Source organism: Salvelinus alpinus, chromosome 11, assembly GCF_045679555.1.
Source record: "Salvelinus alpinus chromosome 11, SLU_Salpinus.1, whole genome shotgun sequence".
NCBI lineage: Eukaryota > Metazoa > Chordata > Actinopteri > Salmoniformes > Salmonidae > Salvelinus > Salvelinus alpinus.
The window spans coordinates 10,143,136-10,161,980 of record NC_092096.1 but is presented as its reverse complement, the minus strand read 5'-3'; the positions used below and the strand labels follow the sequence as shown (position 1 = coordinate 10,161,980).

The 18,845-nt window shown below is 46.0% G+C and overlaps 1 protein-coding gene across 1 annotated transcript in view; it reads right to left on the bottom strand.

Moving 5' to 3' along the window:
• Nucleotides 1-587: 587 nt before the first annotated feature.
• Nucleotides 588-18,845, bottom strand: part of dyrk2 (dual-specificity tyrosine-(Y)-phosphorylation regulated kinase 2) — a 28,577-nt gene continuing 10,319 nt past the window's right edge. Inside the window, exon 3 of the mRNA XM_071331708.1 lies at nucleotides 588-2,774. Within this exon, the coding sequence (XP_071187809.1) occupies nucleotides 1,164-2,774 (1,611 nt within the window). The 3' untranslated portion in view covers nucleotides 588-1,163. The remainder of the gene's footprint in view (nucleotides 2,775-18,845) is intronic.

Genomic DNA, 18,845 nt, shown 5'->3' with positions numbered 1-18,845 from the left:
TCCTTCAACACAGACACAGTCCTCTCTGACGAGGACATCATAATATCCACAGTCCTTCAACACAGACAGACACAGTCCTTCAACACAGACACAGTCCTCTCTGACGAGGTCATTATAATATTCAAAGCCACTTCACCTCATCTCTACTCTGCCTCAGCACATGTTGTTTCTAATCATCCAATGATCTGCTAGAACGAAACAAAGTAGACATTTTTGCTCCAAAATCCTCTATACATCCATTGTCCAATAAAAAGCACCATTGTTTTGCTGTGAGGATATACAGTTCACAGCAGCTGTACCAAGGAATAGCACCTTATAACTTACAACAGCTCATATTTTCATAGATGCCATTCCTCTCCTCTCCCCCCTCTCCTCCCCCTACCCTCTCCCTCCTCTCCCCCTTCTTCTCTCCCCTCCCTTCCTCTCATCTCCCCCCTCCTCTCCTCTCCCTCCGCCCCCCCCCCTCCCTTCTTCTCTCCCCTCCCCCCTCCTCTCCTCTCCCTCCGCCCCGCCCCTCCCTTCTTCTCTCCTCTCCCCTCCTCTCCTCTCCCCTCATCATACTATTATCTTATTTTAAAAAAAACACCTTTCTCACAGCTATTTAATGTCACAATATCAATGAGATACGGTAGAGAAGCAGAACCTAAATATCTTCAGACTGTCTGATATGAGTTAGTTATCGACATGTGTTTATCGTGGCCAGCCATCCATTCTGTTATTCTCCACTATCATGCCCAGGTTATTAATCTCTGCTTGGGCCAGATTGTGTGAACGGTAGCCACCTGCCCCATCATAGCACACAGTCCTGAGACTAAACACCTAAAAGCATTGTTCCCTTCATGATGACCACTTTCATGTTGTTGTCTTGTTTATATTTAGATAAAAGCTGCTACAGAGCTGCTAAACAATGATGCAGTGAATAATAACGCTGAATAAACCCCTCTGTCTAAAAACCACACTGTTGAGTACTGTGACTAGTACTGTGACTAGTACTATGACTAGTACTGGGACTAGTACTGTGACTAGTACTGTTCGGCTTCCCCGGTTGTTTTTTGCTCTCAGAGATAGAAACACAATCATCTCTCCATTTAAAAAACAAACCAAAACCAGTAAGAAAGAGATATCCTAGATTAGACGACGAACTAGCGCTGTTTACAGGTCCTTCAACTGACTAGTTTTGGCAACACTGTCCTCTGTTGGATGTTCCCGTTAGCGTCCGTCATTTGTGCCAGGTTAGTCCTTATCTTGGAGGTGGAGCCCGAGGTGGGGGGTAATTTGGAGATTGACGTGATAGCACCAGAGCCCCCGTCGGTGATACGCTTCACCGCCGTTTTGTCCCCCGTGGGAGGTTTGGGCAAGCGCCTCCTGAGCCAGGGGTGCCTGAGGGCCTGGCTGGGGGTCATGCGCACGGCAGGGTCCCACTCCAGACACTGCTTGATGAAGTCCAGGAACAGAGGGTCATCGCAGCCCTTCAAGGCCGTCACCCACTCCTTGCTCCCCGGCGGTCCCCTCAGCTTGCCCCGGCGGGAGCGCCCCCCGTTCAGCACCACCGAGCCGTCCGGCAGGGTCGTCACCGCGCAGTACCGGGGGTAACCCTTGGAGCTCACAAAGTTCTTGGCTCTCTTGGAAGAGTCCAGAAGTTTCTGCGAGGGCATGCCCAGCAGCTCGATGACGCATGCCAGCTGATCTCCTTCGTCTTCGCCCGGCACCAGAGGGTACCCGGTGAGCAACTCTGCCAAGATACAGCCCAGGCTCCACATGTCAATAGGCATCCCATAGCGTGACCCCAGGATGACCTCGGGAGCTCTGTAGAAACGAGACTGGATGTAGGTGTAAACCCGCTGGTGCTCGTAGCAGCTGGAGCCAAAGTCGATCACCTTGATCCCGCTGCGTCCCTGCTGCTTCAGGAGAATGTTCTCTGGCTTCAGGTCACAGTGGATGATCCGGTTCTTGTGCAGCGAGTCCAGACACTGCAGGATAGAGTGGGCGAACTTCCTGACGAGCGGCAAGCTGAAGCCCTGGAACTTGTTCTTCTTGATGAGCTCGTAGAGATTCATGCTGAGGAGTTCAAAGGTCATGCAGATGTGGTTACGGAATGTGAAGTTCTCCAGCATGTGGATCACGTTCATGTTGGAGTCTTTGTCCTGCTTCCTCAGGTGCTCCAGGATCCGTATCTCCTCAGCCGCCTGGCGGTGGAACCTCTTCTCATTCCTCACCATCTTCAGCGCCACGTGGCAGTGGGCCTTGTGGTCGTAGGCCTTCACCACCTGACCGAAACTGCCCTTGCCGATCACCTTGAGAACCTCGTAGCGGTAGGAGACGTGGTCGTGGGGCACCTGGATGTAGGAGCCCTGATCGTCATCGTAGCCTCCGTTGTTGGACCCCCCGATCACCCCCGGCCTCTTCTTGGCGTTGGGGCCAGCGAAATACACCTCTGGGTAGCTGAAGATCTCATGGTGCTCGAAGGCCGTCAGCTTGGGCATGAACTGCTTCATGGCCTGCTCCGGGGTCAGGGTGGCCGGCTGAGGCTTGCTGTCGGTGGACTTGAGGGAAGCTGAGCTGCCCTGCCGACACTGGGCCGTGGTAGTGGTGATGTCGGGCTGCTGTCGGTCAGGCAGCGGTGGCCCTGCCCGGCCCACAGAGGTCAACCCATTGGGCTGTGCGGTCAACACTGTCCGTTTGTTGCTGTTCTCCTCAAACAGCTGTTGAACGTGGATCTGTTGGTGGTTTCCCACGTGCGTGTGGTCACTCATGGTGTGCTTATTGCCTCCAACCTGGAAGAGATCAGAGAGACGGAACAAGACATTAGAATCAGCAGCAGCATCAACAGGAAAAGACCCATCTGAAAACAACAGACAGAACAGTTGATGTGTCCTTTGAACCCTGCACCCAAATACGCTGAGGAACTATTGAGTCGAGCACGTCAATTCTGGATTCTAAAAGACACAGGACATTTCATGGGGTTTAAAACAGTACATTATTTGTCTGAATCTCTAACCAACACAAAGGTGTGTTTCTAGATATAATCCAGCTACCACTGACTGGAACACCTGGTTTTAGATGTGTTTCTAGATATAATCCAACTACCACTGACTGGAACACCTGGTTTTAGATGTGTTTCTAGATATAATCCAGCTACCACTGACTGGAACACCTGGTTTTAGATGTGTTTCTAGATATAATCCAGCTACCACTGATTGGAACACCTGGTTTTAGATGTGTTTCTAGATATAATCCAGCTACCACTGACTGGAACACCTGGTTTTAGATGTGTTTCTAGATATAATCCAGCTACCACTGACAGGAACACCTGGTCTTAGATGTGTTTCTAGATATAATCCAGCTACCACTGACAGGAACACCTGGTTTTAGATGTGTTTCTAGATATAATCCAGCTACCACTGACAGGAACACCTGGTCTTAGATGTGTTTCTAGATATAATCCAGCTACCACTGACAGGAACACCTGGTCTTAGATGTGTTTCTAGATATAATCCAGCTACCACTGACAGGAACACCTGGTTAGGTTTTAGATGTGGTTCTAGATATAATCCAACTACCACTGACTGAAACACCTGGTTTTAGATATAATCCAGCTACCACTGACTGGAACACCTGGTTTTAGATGTGTTTCTAGATATAATCCAGCTACCACTGACAGGAACACCTGGTTTTAGATATAATCCAGCTACCACTGACTGGAACACCTGGTTTTAGATGTGTTTCTAGATATAATCCAGCTACCACTGACAGGAACTCCTGGTTAGGTTTTAGATGTGTTTCTAGATATAATCCAACTACCACTGACAGGAACACCTGGTTTTAGATGTGTTTCTAGATATAATCCAGCTACCACTGACAGGAACACCTGGTTTTAGATGTGTTTCTAGATATAATCCAGCTACCACTGACAGGAACTCCTGGTTAGGTTTTAGATGAGTTTCTAGATATAATCCAGCTACCACTGACTGGAACACCTGGTCTTAGATGTGTTTCTAGATATAATCCAGCTACCACTGACAGGAACACCTGGTTTTAGATGTGTTTCTAGATATAATCCAGCTACCACTGACAGGAACTCCTGGTTAGGTTTTAGATGTGTTTCTAGATATAATCCAGTTACCACTGACTGGAACACCTGGTTTTAGATGTGTTTCTAGATATAATCCAGCTACCACTGACTGGAACACCTGGTCTTAGATGTGTTTCTAGATATAATCCAACTAGCACTGACAGAAACATCTGGTTTTAGATGTGGTTCTAGATATAATCCAGCTACCACTGACAGGAACACCTGGTTAGGTTTTAGATGTGTTTCTAGATATAATCCAGCTACCACTGACTGGAACACCTGGTTTTAGATGTGTTTCTAGATATAATCCAGCTACCACTGACAGGAACACCTGGTTTTAGATGTGTTTCTAGATATAATCCAGCTACCACTGACTGGAACACCTGGTTTTAGATGTGTTTCTAGATATAATCCAGCTACCACTGACAGGAACACCTGGTCTTAGATGTGTTTCTAGATATAATCCAGCTACCACTGACTGGAACACCTGGTTTTAGATGTGTTTCTAGATATAATCCAGCTACCACTGACTGGAACACCTGGTTTTAGATGTGTTTCTAGATATAATCCAGCTACCACTGACTGGAACACCTGGTTTTAGATGTGTTTCTAGATATAATCCAGCTACCACTGACAGGAACACCTGGTCTTAGATGTGTTTCTAGATATAATCCAGCTACCACTGACTGGAACACCTGGTTTTAGATATAATCCAGCTACCACTGACAGGAACACCTGGTTTTAGATGTGTTTCTAGATATAATCCAGCTACCACTGACAGAAACACCTGGTCTTAGATGTGTTTCTAGATATAATCCAACTAGCACTGACAGAAACATCTGGTTTTAGATGTGGTTCTAGATATAATCCAGCTACCACTGACAGGAACACCTGGTTAGGTTTTAGATGTGTTTCTAGATATAATCCAGCTACCACTGACTGGAACACCTGGTTTTAGATGTGTTTCTAGATATAATCCAACTACCACTGACTGGAACACCTGGTTTTAGATGTGTTTCTAGATATAATCCAGCTACCACTGACTGGAACACCTGGTTTTAGATGTGTTTCTAGATATAATCCAGCTACCACTGATTGGAACACCTGGTTTTAGATGTGTTTCTAGATATAATCCAGCTACCACTGACTGGAACACCTGGTTTTAGATGTGTTTCTAGATATAATCCAGCTACCACTGACAGGAACACCTGGTTTTAGATGTGTTTCTAGATATAATCCAGCTACCACTGACAGGAACACCTGGTTTTAGATGTGTTTCTAGATATAATCCAGCTACCACTGACAGGAACACCTGGTCTTAGATGTGTTTCTAGATATAATCCAGCTACCACTGACAGGAACACCTGGTCTTAGATGTGTTTCTAGATATAATCCAGCTACCACTGACAGGAACACCTGGTTAGGTTTTAGATGTGGTTCTAGATATAATCCAACTACCACTGACTGAAACACCTGGTTTTAGATGTGTTTCTAGATATAATCCAGCTACCACTGACAGGAACACCTGGTTTTAGATGTGTTTCTAGATATAATCCAGCTACCACTGACTGGAACACCTGGTTTTAGATGTGTTTCTAGATATAATCCAGCTACCACTGACAGGAACACCTGGTTTTAGATGTGTTTCTAGATATAATCCAGCTACCACTGACAGGAACACCTGGTTAGGTTTTAGATGTGTTTCTAGATATAATCCAGCTAACACTGACAGGAACACCTGGTCTTAGATGTGTTTCTAGATATAATCCAGCTACCACTGACAGGAACACCTGGTTTTAGATGTGTTTCTAGATATAATCCAGCTACCACTGACTGGAACACCTGGTCTTAGATGTGTTTCTAGATATAATCCAGCTACCACTGACAGGAACACCTGGTTTTAGATGTGTTTCTAGATATAATCCAGCTACCACTGACTGGAACACCTGGTTTTAGATGTGGTTCTAGATATAATCCAGCTACCACTGACTGGAACACCTGGTTTTAGATATAATCCAGCTACCACTGACTGGAACACCTGGTTTTAGATGTGTTTCTAGATATAATCCAGCTACCACTGACAGGAACTCCTGGTTAGGTTTTAGATGTGTTTCTAGATATAATCCAACTACCACTGACAGGAACACCTGGTTTTAGATGTGTTTCTAGATATAATCCAGCTACCACTGACAGGAACACCTGGTTTTAGATGTGTTTCTAGATATAATCCAGCTACCACTGACAGGAACTCCTGGTTAGGTTTTAGATGAGTTTCTAGATATAATCCAGCTACCACTGACTGGAACACCTGGTCTTAGATGTGTTTCTAGATATAATCCAGCTACCACTGACAGGAACACCTGGTTTTAGATGTGTTTCTAGATATAATCCAGCTACCACTGACAGGAACTCCTGGTTAGGTTTTAGATGTGTTTCTAGATATAATCCAGTTACCACTGACTGGAACACCTGGTTTTAGATGTGTTTCTAGATATAATCCAGCTACCACTGACTGGAACACCTGGTCTTAGATGTGTTTCTAGATATAATCCAACTAGCACTGACAGAAACATCTGGTTTTAGATGTGGTTCTAGATATAATCCAGCTACCACTGACAGGAACACCTGGTTAGGTTTTAGATGTGTTTCTAGATATAATCCAGCTACCACTGACTGGAACACCTGGTTTTAGATGTGTTTCTAGATATAATCCAGCTACCACTGACAGGAACACCTGGTTTTAGATGTGTTTCTAGATATAATCCAGCTACCACTGACTGGAACACCTGGTTTTAGATGTGTTTCTAGATATAATCCAGCTACCACTGACAGGAACACCTGGTCTTAGATGTGTTTCTAGATATAATCCAGCTACCACTGACTGGAACACCTGGTTTTAGATGTGTTTCTAGATATAATCCAGCTACCACTGACTGGAACACCTGGTTTTAGATGTGTTTCTAGATATAATCCAGCTACCACTGACTGGAACACCTGGTTTTAGATGTGTTTCTAGATATAATCCAGCTACCACTGACAGGAACACCTGGTCTTAGATGTGTTTCTAGATATAATCCAGCTACCACTGACTGGAACACCTGGTTTTAGATATAATCCAGCTACCACTGACAGGAACACCTGGTTTTAGATGTGTTTCTAGATATAATCCAGCTACCACTGACAGAAACACCTGGTCTTAGATGTGTTTCTAGATATAATCCAACTAGCACTGACAGAAACATCTGGTTTTAGATGTGGTTCTAGATATAATCCAGCTACCACTGACAGGAACACCTGGTTAGGTTTTAGATGTGTTTCTAGATATAATCCAGCTACCACTGACTGGAACACCTGGTTTTAGATGTGTTTCTAGATATAATCCAGCTACCACTGACTGGAACACCTGGTTTTAGATGTGTTTCTAGATATAATCCAGCTACCACTGACTGGAACACCTGGATTTAGATGTGTTTCTAGATATAATCCAGCTAACACTGACAGGAACACCTGGTCTTAGATGTGTTTCTAGATATAATCCAGCTACCACTGACAGGAACACCTGGTTTTAGATGTGTTTCTAGATATAATCCAGCTACCACTGACTGGAACACCTGGTCTTAGATGTGTTTCTAGATATAATCCAGCTACCACTGACAGGAACACCTGGTTTTAGATGTGTTTCTAGATATAATCCAGCTACCACTGACTGGAACACCTGGTTTTAGATGTGGTTCTAGATATAATCCAGCTACCACTGACTGGAACACCTGGTTTTAGATATAATCCAGCTACCACTGACTGGAACACCTGGTTTTAGATGTGTTTCTAGATATAATCCAGCTACCACTGACAGGAACTCCTGGTTAGGTTTTAGATGTGTTTCTAGATATAATCCAACTACCACTGACAGGAACACCTGGTTTTAGATGTGTTTCTAGATATAATCCAGCTACCACTGACAGGAACACCTGGTTTTAGATGTGTTTCTAGATATAATCCAGCTACCACTGACAGGAACTCCTGGTTAGGTTTTAGATGAGTTTCTAGATATAATCCAGCTACCACTGACTGGAACACCTGGTCTTAGATGTGTTTCTAGATATAATCCAGCTACCACTGACAGGAACACCTGGTTTTAGATGTGTTTCTAGATATAATCCAGCTACCACTGACAGGAACTCCTGGTTAGGTTTTAGATGTGTTTCTAGATATAATCCAGTTACCACTGACTGGAACACCTGGTTTTAGATGTGTTTCTAGATATAATCCAGCTACCACTGACTGGAACACCTGGTCTTAGATGTGTTTCTAGATATAATCCAACTAGCACTGACAGAAACATCTGGTTTTAGATGTGGTTCTAGATATAATCCAGCTACCACTGACAGGAACACCTGGTTAGGTTTTAGATGTGTTTCTAGATATAATCCAGCTACCACTGACTGGAACACCTGGTTTTAGATGTGTTTCTAGATATAATCCAGCTACCACTGACAGGAACACCTGGTTTTAGATGTGTTTCTAGATATAATCCAGCTACCACTGACTGGAACACCTGGTTTTAGATGTGTTTCTAGATATAATCCAGCTACCACTGACAGGAACACCTGGTCTTAGATGTGTTTCTAGATATAATCCAGCTACCACTGACTGGAACACCTGGTTTTAGATGTGTTTCTAGATATAATCCAGCTACCACTGACTGGAACACCTGGTTTTAGATGTGTTTCTAGATATAATCCAGCTACCACTGACTGGAACACCTGGTTTTAGATGTGTTTCTAGATATAATCCAGCTACCACTGACAGGAACACCTGGTCTTAGATGTGTTTCTAGATATAATCCAGCTACCACTGACTGGAACACCTGGTTTTAGATATAATCCAGCTACCACTGACAGGAACACCTGGTTTTAGATGTGTTTCTAGATATAATCCAGCTACCACTGACAGAAACACCTGGTTTTAGATGTGTTTCTAGATATAATCCAACTACCACAGAAACAGGTCTTAGCTTGTGTAGGTCTTAGCTTGTGTAGGTCTTAGCTTGTAGAGGTCTTAGCTTGTAGAGGTCTTAGCTTGTGTAGGTCTTAGCTTGTAGAGGTCTTAGCTTGTAGAGGTCTTAGCTTGTAGAGGTCTTAGCTTGTAGAGGTCTTAGCTTGTTACTATACTAGTCTAGCTGATAAAGGAACCAGGAAGAAGGAAGCTGCAGGGAGAGCAGGGTTACTATACTAGTCCAGCTGATAAAGGAACCAGGAAGAAGGAAGCTGTAGGGAGAGTTGTGTTACTATACTAGTCCAGCTGATAAAGGAACCAGGAAGAAGGAAGCTGTATGGAGAGCTGTGTTACTATACTAGTCCAGCTGATAAAGGAACCAGGAAGAAGGAAGCTGTAGGGAGAGTTGTGTTACTATACTAGTCCAGCTGATAAAGGAACCAGGAAGAAGGAAGCTGTAGGGAGAGTTGTGTTACTATACTAGTCCAGCTGATAAAGGAACCAGGAAGAAGGAAGCTGTAGGGAGAGCTGTGTTACTATACTAGTCCAGCTGATAAAGGAACCAGGAAGAAGGAAGCTGTAGGGAGAGTTGTGTTACTATACTAGTCCAGCTGATAAAGGAACCAGGAAGAAGGAAGCTGTAGGGAGAGCTGTGTTACTATACTAGTCCAGCTGATAAAGGAACCAGGAAGAAGGAAGCTGTAGGGAGAGCTGTGTTACTATACTAGTCCAGCTGATAAAGGAACCAGGAAGAAGGAAGCTGTAGGGAGAGCAGGGTTACTATACTAGTCCAGCTGATAAAGGAACCAGGAAGAAGGAAGCTGTAGGGAGAGTTGTGTTACTATACTAGTCCAGCTGATAAAGGAACCAGGAAGAAGGAAGCTGTATGGAGAGCTGTGTTACTATACTAGTCCAGCTGATAAAGGAACCAGGAAGAAGGAAGCTGTAGGGAGAGTTGTGTTACTATACTAGTCCAGCTGATAAAGGAACCAGGAAGAAGGAAGCTGTAGAGAGAGTTGTGTTACTATACTAGTCCAGCTGATAAAGGAACCAGGAAGAAGGAAGCTGTAGGGAGAGTTGTGTTACTAGTCCAGCTGATAAAGGAACCAGGAAGAAGGAAGCTGTAGGGAGAGTTGTGTTACTATACTAGTCCAGCTGATAAAGGAACCAGGAAGAAGGAAGCTGTAGGGAGAGCTGTGTTACTATACTAGTCCAGCTGATAAAGGAACCAGGAAGAAGGAAGCTGTAGGGAGAGCTGTGTTACTATACTAGTCCAGCTGATAAAGGAACCAGGAAGAAGGAAGCTGTAGGGAGAGTTGTGTTACTATACTAGTCCAGCTGATAAAGGAACCAGGAAGAAGGAAGCTGTAGGGAGAGCTGTGTTACTATACTAGTCCAGCTGATAAAGGAACCAGGAAGAAGGAAGCTGTAGGGAGAGCTGTGTTACTATACTAGTCCAGCTGATAAAGGAACCAGGAAGAAGGAAGATGTAGGGAGAGCTGTGTTACTATACTAGTCCAGCTGATAAAGGAACCAGGAAGAAGGAAGCTGTAGGGAGAGCTGTGTTACTATACTAGTCCAGCTGATAAAGGAACCAGGAAGAAGGAAGCTGTAGGGAGAGCTGTGTTACTATACTAGTCCAGCTGATAAAGGAACCAGGAAAAAGGAAGCTGTAGGGAGAGCTGTGTTACTATACTAGTCCAGCTGATAAAGGAACCAGGAAGAAGGAAGCTGTAGGGAGAGCTGTGTTACTATACTAGTCCAGCTGATAAAGGAACCAGGAAGAAGGAAGCTGTAGGGAGAGCTGTGTTACTATACTAGTCCAGCTGATAAAGGAACCAGGAAGAAGGAAGCTGTAGGGAGAGCTGTGTTACTATACTAGTCCAGCTGATAAAGGAACCAGGAAGAAGGAAGCTGTAGGGAGAGCTGTGTTACTATACTAGTCTAGCTGATAAAGGAACCAGGAAGAAGGAAGCTGTAGGGAGAGCTGTGTTACTATACTAGTCCAGCTGATAAAGGAACCAGGAAGAAGGAAGCTGTAGGGAGAGCTGTGTTACTATACTAGTCCAGCTGATAAAGGAACCAGGAAGAAGGAAGCTGTAGGGAGAGCTGTGTTACTATACTAGTCCAGCTGATAAAGGAACCAGGAAGAAGGAAGCTGTAGGGAGAGCTGTGTTACTATACTAGTCCAGCTGATAAAGGAACCAGGAAGAAGGAAGCTGTAGGGAGAGCTGTGTTACTATACTAGTCCAGCTGATAAAGGAACCAGGAAGAAGGAAGCTGTAGGGAGAGCTGTGTTACTATACTAGTCCAGCTGATAAAGGAACCAGGAAGAAGGAAGCTGTAGGGAGAGCTGTGTTACTATACTAGTCCAGCTGATAAAGGAACCAGGAAGAAGGAAGCTGTAGGGAGAGCTGTGTTACTATACTAGTCCAGCTGATAAAGGAACCAGGAAGAAGGAAGCTGTAGGGAGAGCTGTGTTACTATACTAGTCCAGCTGATAAAGGAACCAGGAAGAAGGAAGCTGTAGGGAGAGCTGTGTTACTATACTAGTCCAGCTGATAAAGGAACCAGGAAGAAGGAAGCTGTAGGGAGAGTTGTGTTACTATACTAGTCCAGCTGATAAAGGAAACAGAAAGAAGGAAGCTGTAGGGAGAGCTGTGTTACTATACTAGTCCAGCTGATAAAGGAACCAGGAAGAAGGAAGCTGTAGGGAGAGCTGTGTTACTATACTAGTCCAGCTGATAAAGGAATGGGGGAGGAGACAACAGAAGACAAAGGGGGACTCTCTCACTCCCCGTCCTACTCTGCTCTGGACCAAATCAACAGAAAAGACAGTGCTTGACATAGCGCCTATCAAGAGTGTGTGTGTGAGCGTGTGTGTGTGAGCGTGTGTGTGTGTGTGTGTGTGTGTGTGTGTGTGTGTGTGTGCTGCAGGAGGATTGTGAAATAGGACATAATGGTGAACAAACTAGATTTCCAGACTCAACAGGATTCAAGGGATCAGCTCCCATGGGGCCTCGGCTGTCTCTTAGTGAGTGTTCACCTCCTCAGTTAGAAGTACTGACTGCTGCTCGCTGCCAGGCCCTATACCCTCCCTTACTCTGCATAACATTACTGACTGCTGCTCGCTGCCAGGCCATATACCCTCCCTTACTCTGCATAACATTACTGACTGCTGCTCGCTGCCAGGCCCTATACCCTCCCTTACTCTGCATAACATTACTGACTGCTGCTCGCTGCCAGGCCATATACCCTCCCTCACTCTGCATAACATTACTGACTGCTGCTCGCTGCCAGGCCCTATACCCTCCCTTACTCTGCATAACATTACTGACCAGCCCAGGCCCTATACCCTCCCTTACTCTGCATAACATTACTGACCAGCCCAGCCCTATACCCTCCCTTACTCTGCATGACATTACTGACCAGCCCTATACCCTCCCTTACTCTGCATAACATTACTGACCAGTCCAGCCCTATACCCTCCCTTACTCTGCATAACATTACTGACCAGTCCAGCCCTATACCCTCCCTTACTCTGCATAACATTACTGACCAGCCCAGCCCTATACCCTCCCTTACTCTGCATGACATTACTGACCAGCCCTATACCCTCCCTTACTCTGCATAACATTACTGACCAGTCCAGCCCTATACCCTCCCTTACTCTGCATAACATTACTGACCAGTCCAGCCCTATACCCTCCCTTACTCTGCATAACATTACTGACCAGCCCAGCCCTATACCCTCCCTTACTCTGCATAACATTACTGACCAGCCCTATACCCTCCCTTACTCTGCATAACATTACTGACCAGCCCAGCCCTATACCCTCCCTTACTCTGTATAACATTACTGACCAGTCCAGCCCTATACCCTCCCTTACTCTGTATAACATTACTGACCTGCCCTATACCCTCCCTTACTCTGCATAACATTACTGACCAGTCCAGCCCTATACCCTCCCTTACTCTGTATAACATTACTGACCTGCCCTATACCCTCCCTCACTCTGCATAACATTACTGACCAGTCCAGCCCTATACCCTCCCTTACTCTGCATAACACTACTGACCAGCCCTATACCCTCCCTTACTCTGCATAACACTACTGACCAGCCCAGCCCTATACCCTCCCTTACTCTGCATAACATTACTGACCAGCCCTATACCCTCCCTTACTCTGCATAACATTACTGACCAGTCCAGCCCTATACCCTCCCTTACTCTGCATAACACTACTGACCAGTCCAGTCCTATACCCTCCCTTACTCTGCATAACACTACTGACCAGCCCAGCCCTATACCCTCCCTTACTCTGCATAACATTACTGACCAGTCCAGCCCTATACCCTCCCTTACTCTGCATAACACTACTGACCAGTCCAGCCCTATACCCTCCCTTACTCTGCATAACATTACTGACCAGCCCAGGCCCTATACCCTCCCTTACTCTGCATAACATTACTGACCAGTCCAGTCCTATACCCTCCCTTACTCTGCATAACATTACTGACCAGTCCAGCCCTATAACCTCCCTTACTCTGCATAACACTACTGACCAGTCCAGCCCTATACCCTCCCTTACTCTGCATAACATTACTGACCAGTCCAGCCCTATACCCTCCCTTACTCTGCATAACACTACTGACCAGTCCAGCCCTATACCCTCCCTTACTCTGCATAACATTACTGACCAGTCCAGCCCTATACCCTCCCTTACTCTGCATAACACTACTGACCAGTCCAGTCCTATACCCTCCCTTACTCTGCATAACATTACTGACCAGTCCAGCCCTATACCCTCCCTTACTCTGCATAACATTACTGACCAGCCCAGGCCCTATACCCTCCCTTACTCTGCATAACATTACTGACCAGCCCAGTCCTATACCCTCCCTTACTCTGCATAACACTACTGACCAGCCCTATACCCTCCCTTACTCTGCATAACATTACTCAGTCACTTCCAGGTCAGACTAGTCACTACCAGGTCAGGCTAGTCACTACCAGGTCAGACTAGTCACTACCAGGTCAGGCTAGTCACTACCAGGTCAGACTAGTCACTACCAGGTCAGACTAGTCAATAGAAACTCACTACCAGGTCAGACTAGTCACTACCAGGTCAGGCTAGTCACTACCATGTCAGACTAGTCACTACCAGGTCAGACTAGTCACTACCAGGTCAGACTAGTCATTACCAGGTCAGACTAGACACTACCAGGTCAGACTAGACACTACCAGGTCAGACTAGTCACTACCAGGTCAGACTAGTCACTACCAGGTCAGACTAGTCACTACCAGGTCAGACTAGACACTACCAGGTCAGACTAGACACTACCAGGTCAGACTAGTCACTACCAGGTCAGACTAGTCACTACCAGGTCAGACTAGTCACTACCAGGTCAGACTAGTCACTACCAGGTCAGGCTAGTCACTACCAGGTCAGGCTAGTCACTACCAGGTCAGGCTAGTCACTACCAGGTCAGACTAGTCACTACCAGGTCAGACTAGTCACTACCAGGTCAGACTAGTCACTACCAGGTCAGACTACTCACTACCAGGTCAGACTAGTCACTTCCAGGTCAGACTAGTCACTTCCAGGTCAGACTAGTCACTTCCAGGTCAGACTAGTCACTTCCAGGTCAGACTAGTCACTACCAGGTCAGACTAGTCACAACCAGGTCAGACTAGTCACTACCAGGTCAGACTAGTCACTACCAGGTCAGGCTAGTCACTACCAGGTCAGACTAGTCACTACCAGGTCAGACTAGTCACTACCAGGTCAGCCTAGTCACTACCAGGTCAGACTAGTCACTACCAGGTCAGACTAGTCACTACCAGGTCAGGCTAGTCACTACCAGGTCAGACTAGTCACTACCAGGTCAGACTAGTCACTACCAGGTCAGACTAGTCACTACCAGGTCAGACTAGTCACTACCAGGTCAGGCTAGTCACTACCAGGTCAGACTAGTCACTACCAGGTCAGACTAGTCACTACCAGGTCAGACTATTCACTACCAGGTCAGGCTAGTCACTACCAGGTCAGACTAGTCACTACCAGGTCAGACTAGTCACTACCAGGTCAGACTAGTCACTACCAGGTCAGGCTAGTCACTACCAGGTCAGACTAGTCACTACCAGGTCAGCCTAGTCACTACCAGGTCAGACTAGTCACTACCAGGTCGGACTAGTCACTACCAGGTCAGACTAGTCACTAGATTCTTCCTAGTAAAATCCATAGAGAATGACATGTACAATATGCCCCTGCATTCAGGATGCGTAGAGAGAAGTTTTAGGTTGTTTTGGGGAAATGTCCTTTCATATTAACTTCAATCCTCTGTGTATCTAGCTCGTTCTTTCTTATACATGTTTACCAGGATGGTTATTGGTGTACTTCCTGTGTTCCTGAGCTGTCTCCCTGCCAGACCCTTCCTCAGTAGATTAGGTGATTACCTCCTCGCTCAGCAGGCATCTTTCTTTCTCTGCAACATCCTGTTGCTTCGTTCAGGCAGGGGTTTGTCTATTCCTCCTGTCCTACTGCTTACACACACCGCAACCGCACACACACACCCGCACACACACACACACCGCACACACACACACACCGCACACACACACACACACACACACACACACACTAGACCTTTCAGACCATGGTTAGAGTCCTTCTTCTCTCCCTCCAGAAACCATTAATGTCCTGTCTGTAGACTAGACAGACCACTACTGTCCTGTCTGTAGACTAGACAGACCACTACTGTCCTGTCTGTAGACTAGACAGACCACTACTGTCCTGTCTGTAGACTAGACAGACCATGACTGTCCTGTCTGTAGACTAGACATACCACTACTGTCCTGTCTGTAGACTAGACAGACCACTACTGTCCTGTCTGTAGACTAGACAGACCATTACTGTCCTGTCTGTAGACTAGACAGACCACTACTGTCCTGTCTGTAGACTAGACAGACCATGACTGTCCTGTCTGTAGACTAGACAGACCATGACTGTCCTGTCTGTAGACTAGACAGACCACTACTGTCCTGTCTGTAGACTAGACAGACCATGACTGTCCTGTCTGTAGACTAGACAGACCACTACTGTCCTGTTTGTAGACTAGACAGACCACTACTGTCCTGTCTGTAGACTAGACAGACCATTACTGTCCTGTCTGTAGACTAGACAGACCACTACTGTCCTGTCTGTAGACTAGACAGACCATTACTGTCCTGTCTGTAGACTAGACAGACCACTACTGTCCTGTCTGTAGACTAGACAGACCGTTACTGTCCTGTCTGTAGAATAGACAGACCACTACTGTCCTGTCTGTAGACTAGACAGAACATTACTGTCCTGTCTGTTGACTAGACAGACCACTACTGTCCTGTCTGTAGACTAGACAGACCATTACTGTCCTGTTTGTAGACTAGACACTGTGTGATAATTCATCACAACGTATCAGAGGAGAGTAACAGAGACTGGTCTCCTAGTGGTCACTGTGTGATAATTAATCACAATGTATCAGAGGACAGTAACAGAGACTGGTCACCACGTATCAGAGGACAGTAACAGAGACTGGTCACAACGTATCAGAGGACAGTAACAGAGACTGGTCACAACGTATCAGAGGACAGTAACAGAGACTGGTCACCTAAAGGTCACTGTGTGATAATTCATCACAATGTATCAGAGAACAGTAACAGAGACTGGTCAGAACGTATCAGAGGACAGTAACAGAGACTGGTCACAACGTATCAGAGGACAGTAACAGAGACGGGTCAGAACGTATCAGAGGAGAGTAACAGAGACTGGTCACAACGTATCAGAGGACAGTAACAGAGACTGGTCACAACGTATCAGAGGACAGTAACAGAGACTGGTCACAACGTATCAGAGGACAGTAACAGAGACTGGTCACAACGTATCAGAGGACAGTAACAGAGACTGGTCACAACGTATCAGAGGACAGTAACAGAGACGGGTCACAACGTATCAGAGGACAGTAACAGAGACTGGTCACAACGTATCAGAGGACAGTAACAGAGACTGGTCTCCTACAGGTTACTGTGTGATAATTCATCAGAACGTATCAGAGGACAGTAACAGAGACTGGTCACAACGTATCAGAGGACAGTAACAGAGACGGGTCAGAACGTATCAGAGGACAGTAACAGAGACTGGTCACAACGTATCAGAGGACAGTAACAGAGACTGGTCACAACGTATCAGAGGAGAGTAACAGAGACTGGTCACAACGTATCAGAGGACAGTAACAGAGACTGGTCACAACGTATCAGAGGACAGTAACAGAGACTGGTCACAACGTATCAGAGGACAGTAACAGAGACTGGTCACAACGTATCAGAGGACAGTAACAGAGACTGGTCACAACGTATCAGAGGACAGTAACAGAGACTGGTCACAACGTATCAGAGGACAGTAACAGAGACTGGTCACAACGTATCAGAGGACAGTAACAGAGACTGGTCACAACGTATCAGAGGACAGTAACAGAGACTGGTCACAACGTATCAGAGGACAGTAACAGAGACTGGTCAGAACGTATCAGAGGACAGTAACAGAGACTGGTCACAACGTATCAGAGGACAGTAACAGAGACTGGTCACAACGTATCAGAGGAGAGTAACAGAGACTGGTCACAACGTATCAGAGGACAGTAACAGAGACTGGTCACAACGTATCAGAGGAGAGTAACAGAGACTGGTCACAACGTATCAGAGGACAGTAACAGAGACTGGTCACAACGTATCAGAGGACAGTAACAGAGACGGGTCAGAACGTATCAGAGGACAGTAACAGAGACTGGTCACAACGTATCAGAGGACAGTAACAGAGACGGGTCACAACGTATCAGAGGACAGTAACAGAGACTGGTCACAACGTATCAGAGGACAGTAACAGAGACGGGTCACAACGTATCAGAGGACAGTAACAGAGACTGGTCACAACGTATCAGAGGACAGTAACAGAGACGGGTCACAACGTATCAGAGGACAGTAACAGAGACTGGTCACAACGTATCAGAGGACAGTAACAGAGACGGGTCACAACGTATCAGAGGACAGTAACAGAGACTGGTCACAACGTATCAGAGGAGAGTAACAGAGACTGGTCACAACGTATCAGAGGACAGTAACAGAGACTGGTCACAACGTATCAGAGGACAGTAACAGAGACTGGTCACAACGTATCAGAGGACAGTAACAGAGACTGGTCACAACGTATCAGAGGACAGTAACAGAGACTGGTCACAACGTATCAGAGGACAGTAACAGAGACTGGTCACAACGTATCAGAGGACAGTAACAGAGACTGGTCACAACGTATCAGAGGACAGTAACAGAGACTGGTCACAACGTATCAGAGGAGAGTAACAGAGACTGGTCACAACGTATCAGAGGACAGTAACAGAGACTGGTCACAACGTATCAGAGGACAGTAACAGAGACTGGTCACAACGTATCAGAGGACAGTAACAGAGACTGGTCACAACGTATCAGAGGACAGTAACAGAGACTGGTCACAACGTATCAGAGGACAGTAACAGAGACTGGTCACAACGTATCAGAGGACAGTAACAGAGACTGGTCACAACGTATCAGAGGAGAGTAACAGAGACTGGTCACCACGTATCAGAGGAGAGTAACAGAGACTGGTCACCACGTATCAGAGGACAGTAACAGAGACAGGTCTCCTAGAGGTCACTGTGTGATAATTCATCACAACGTATCAAAGGACAGTAACAGAGACTGGTCT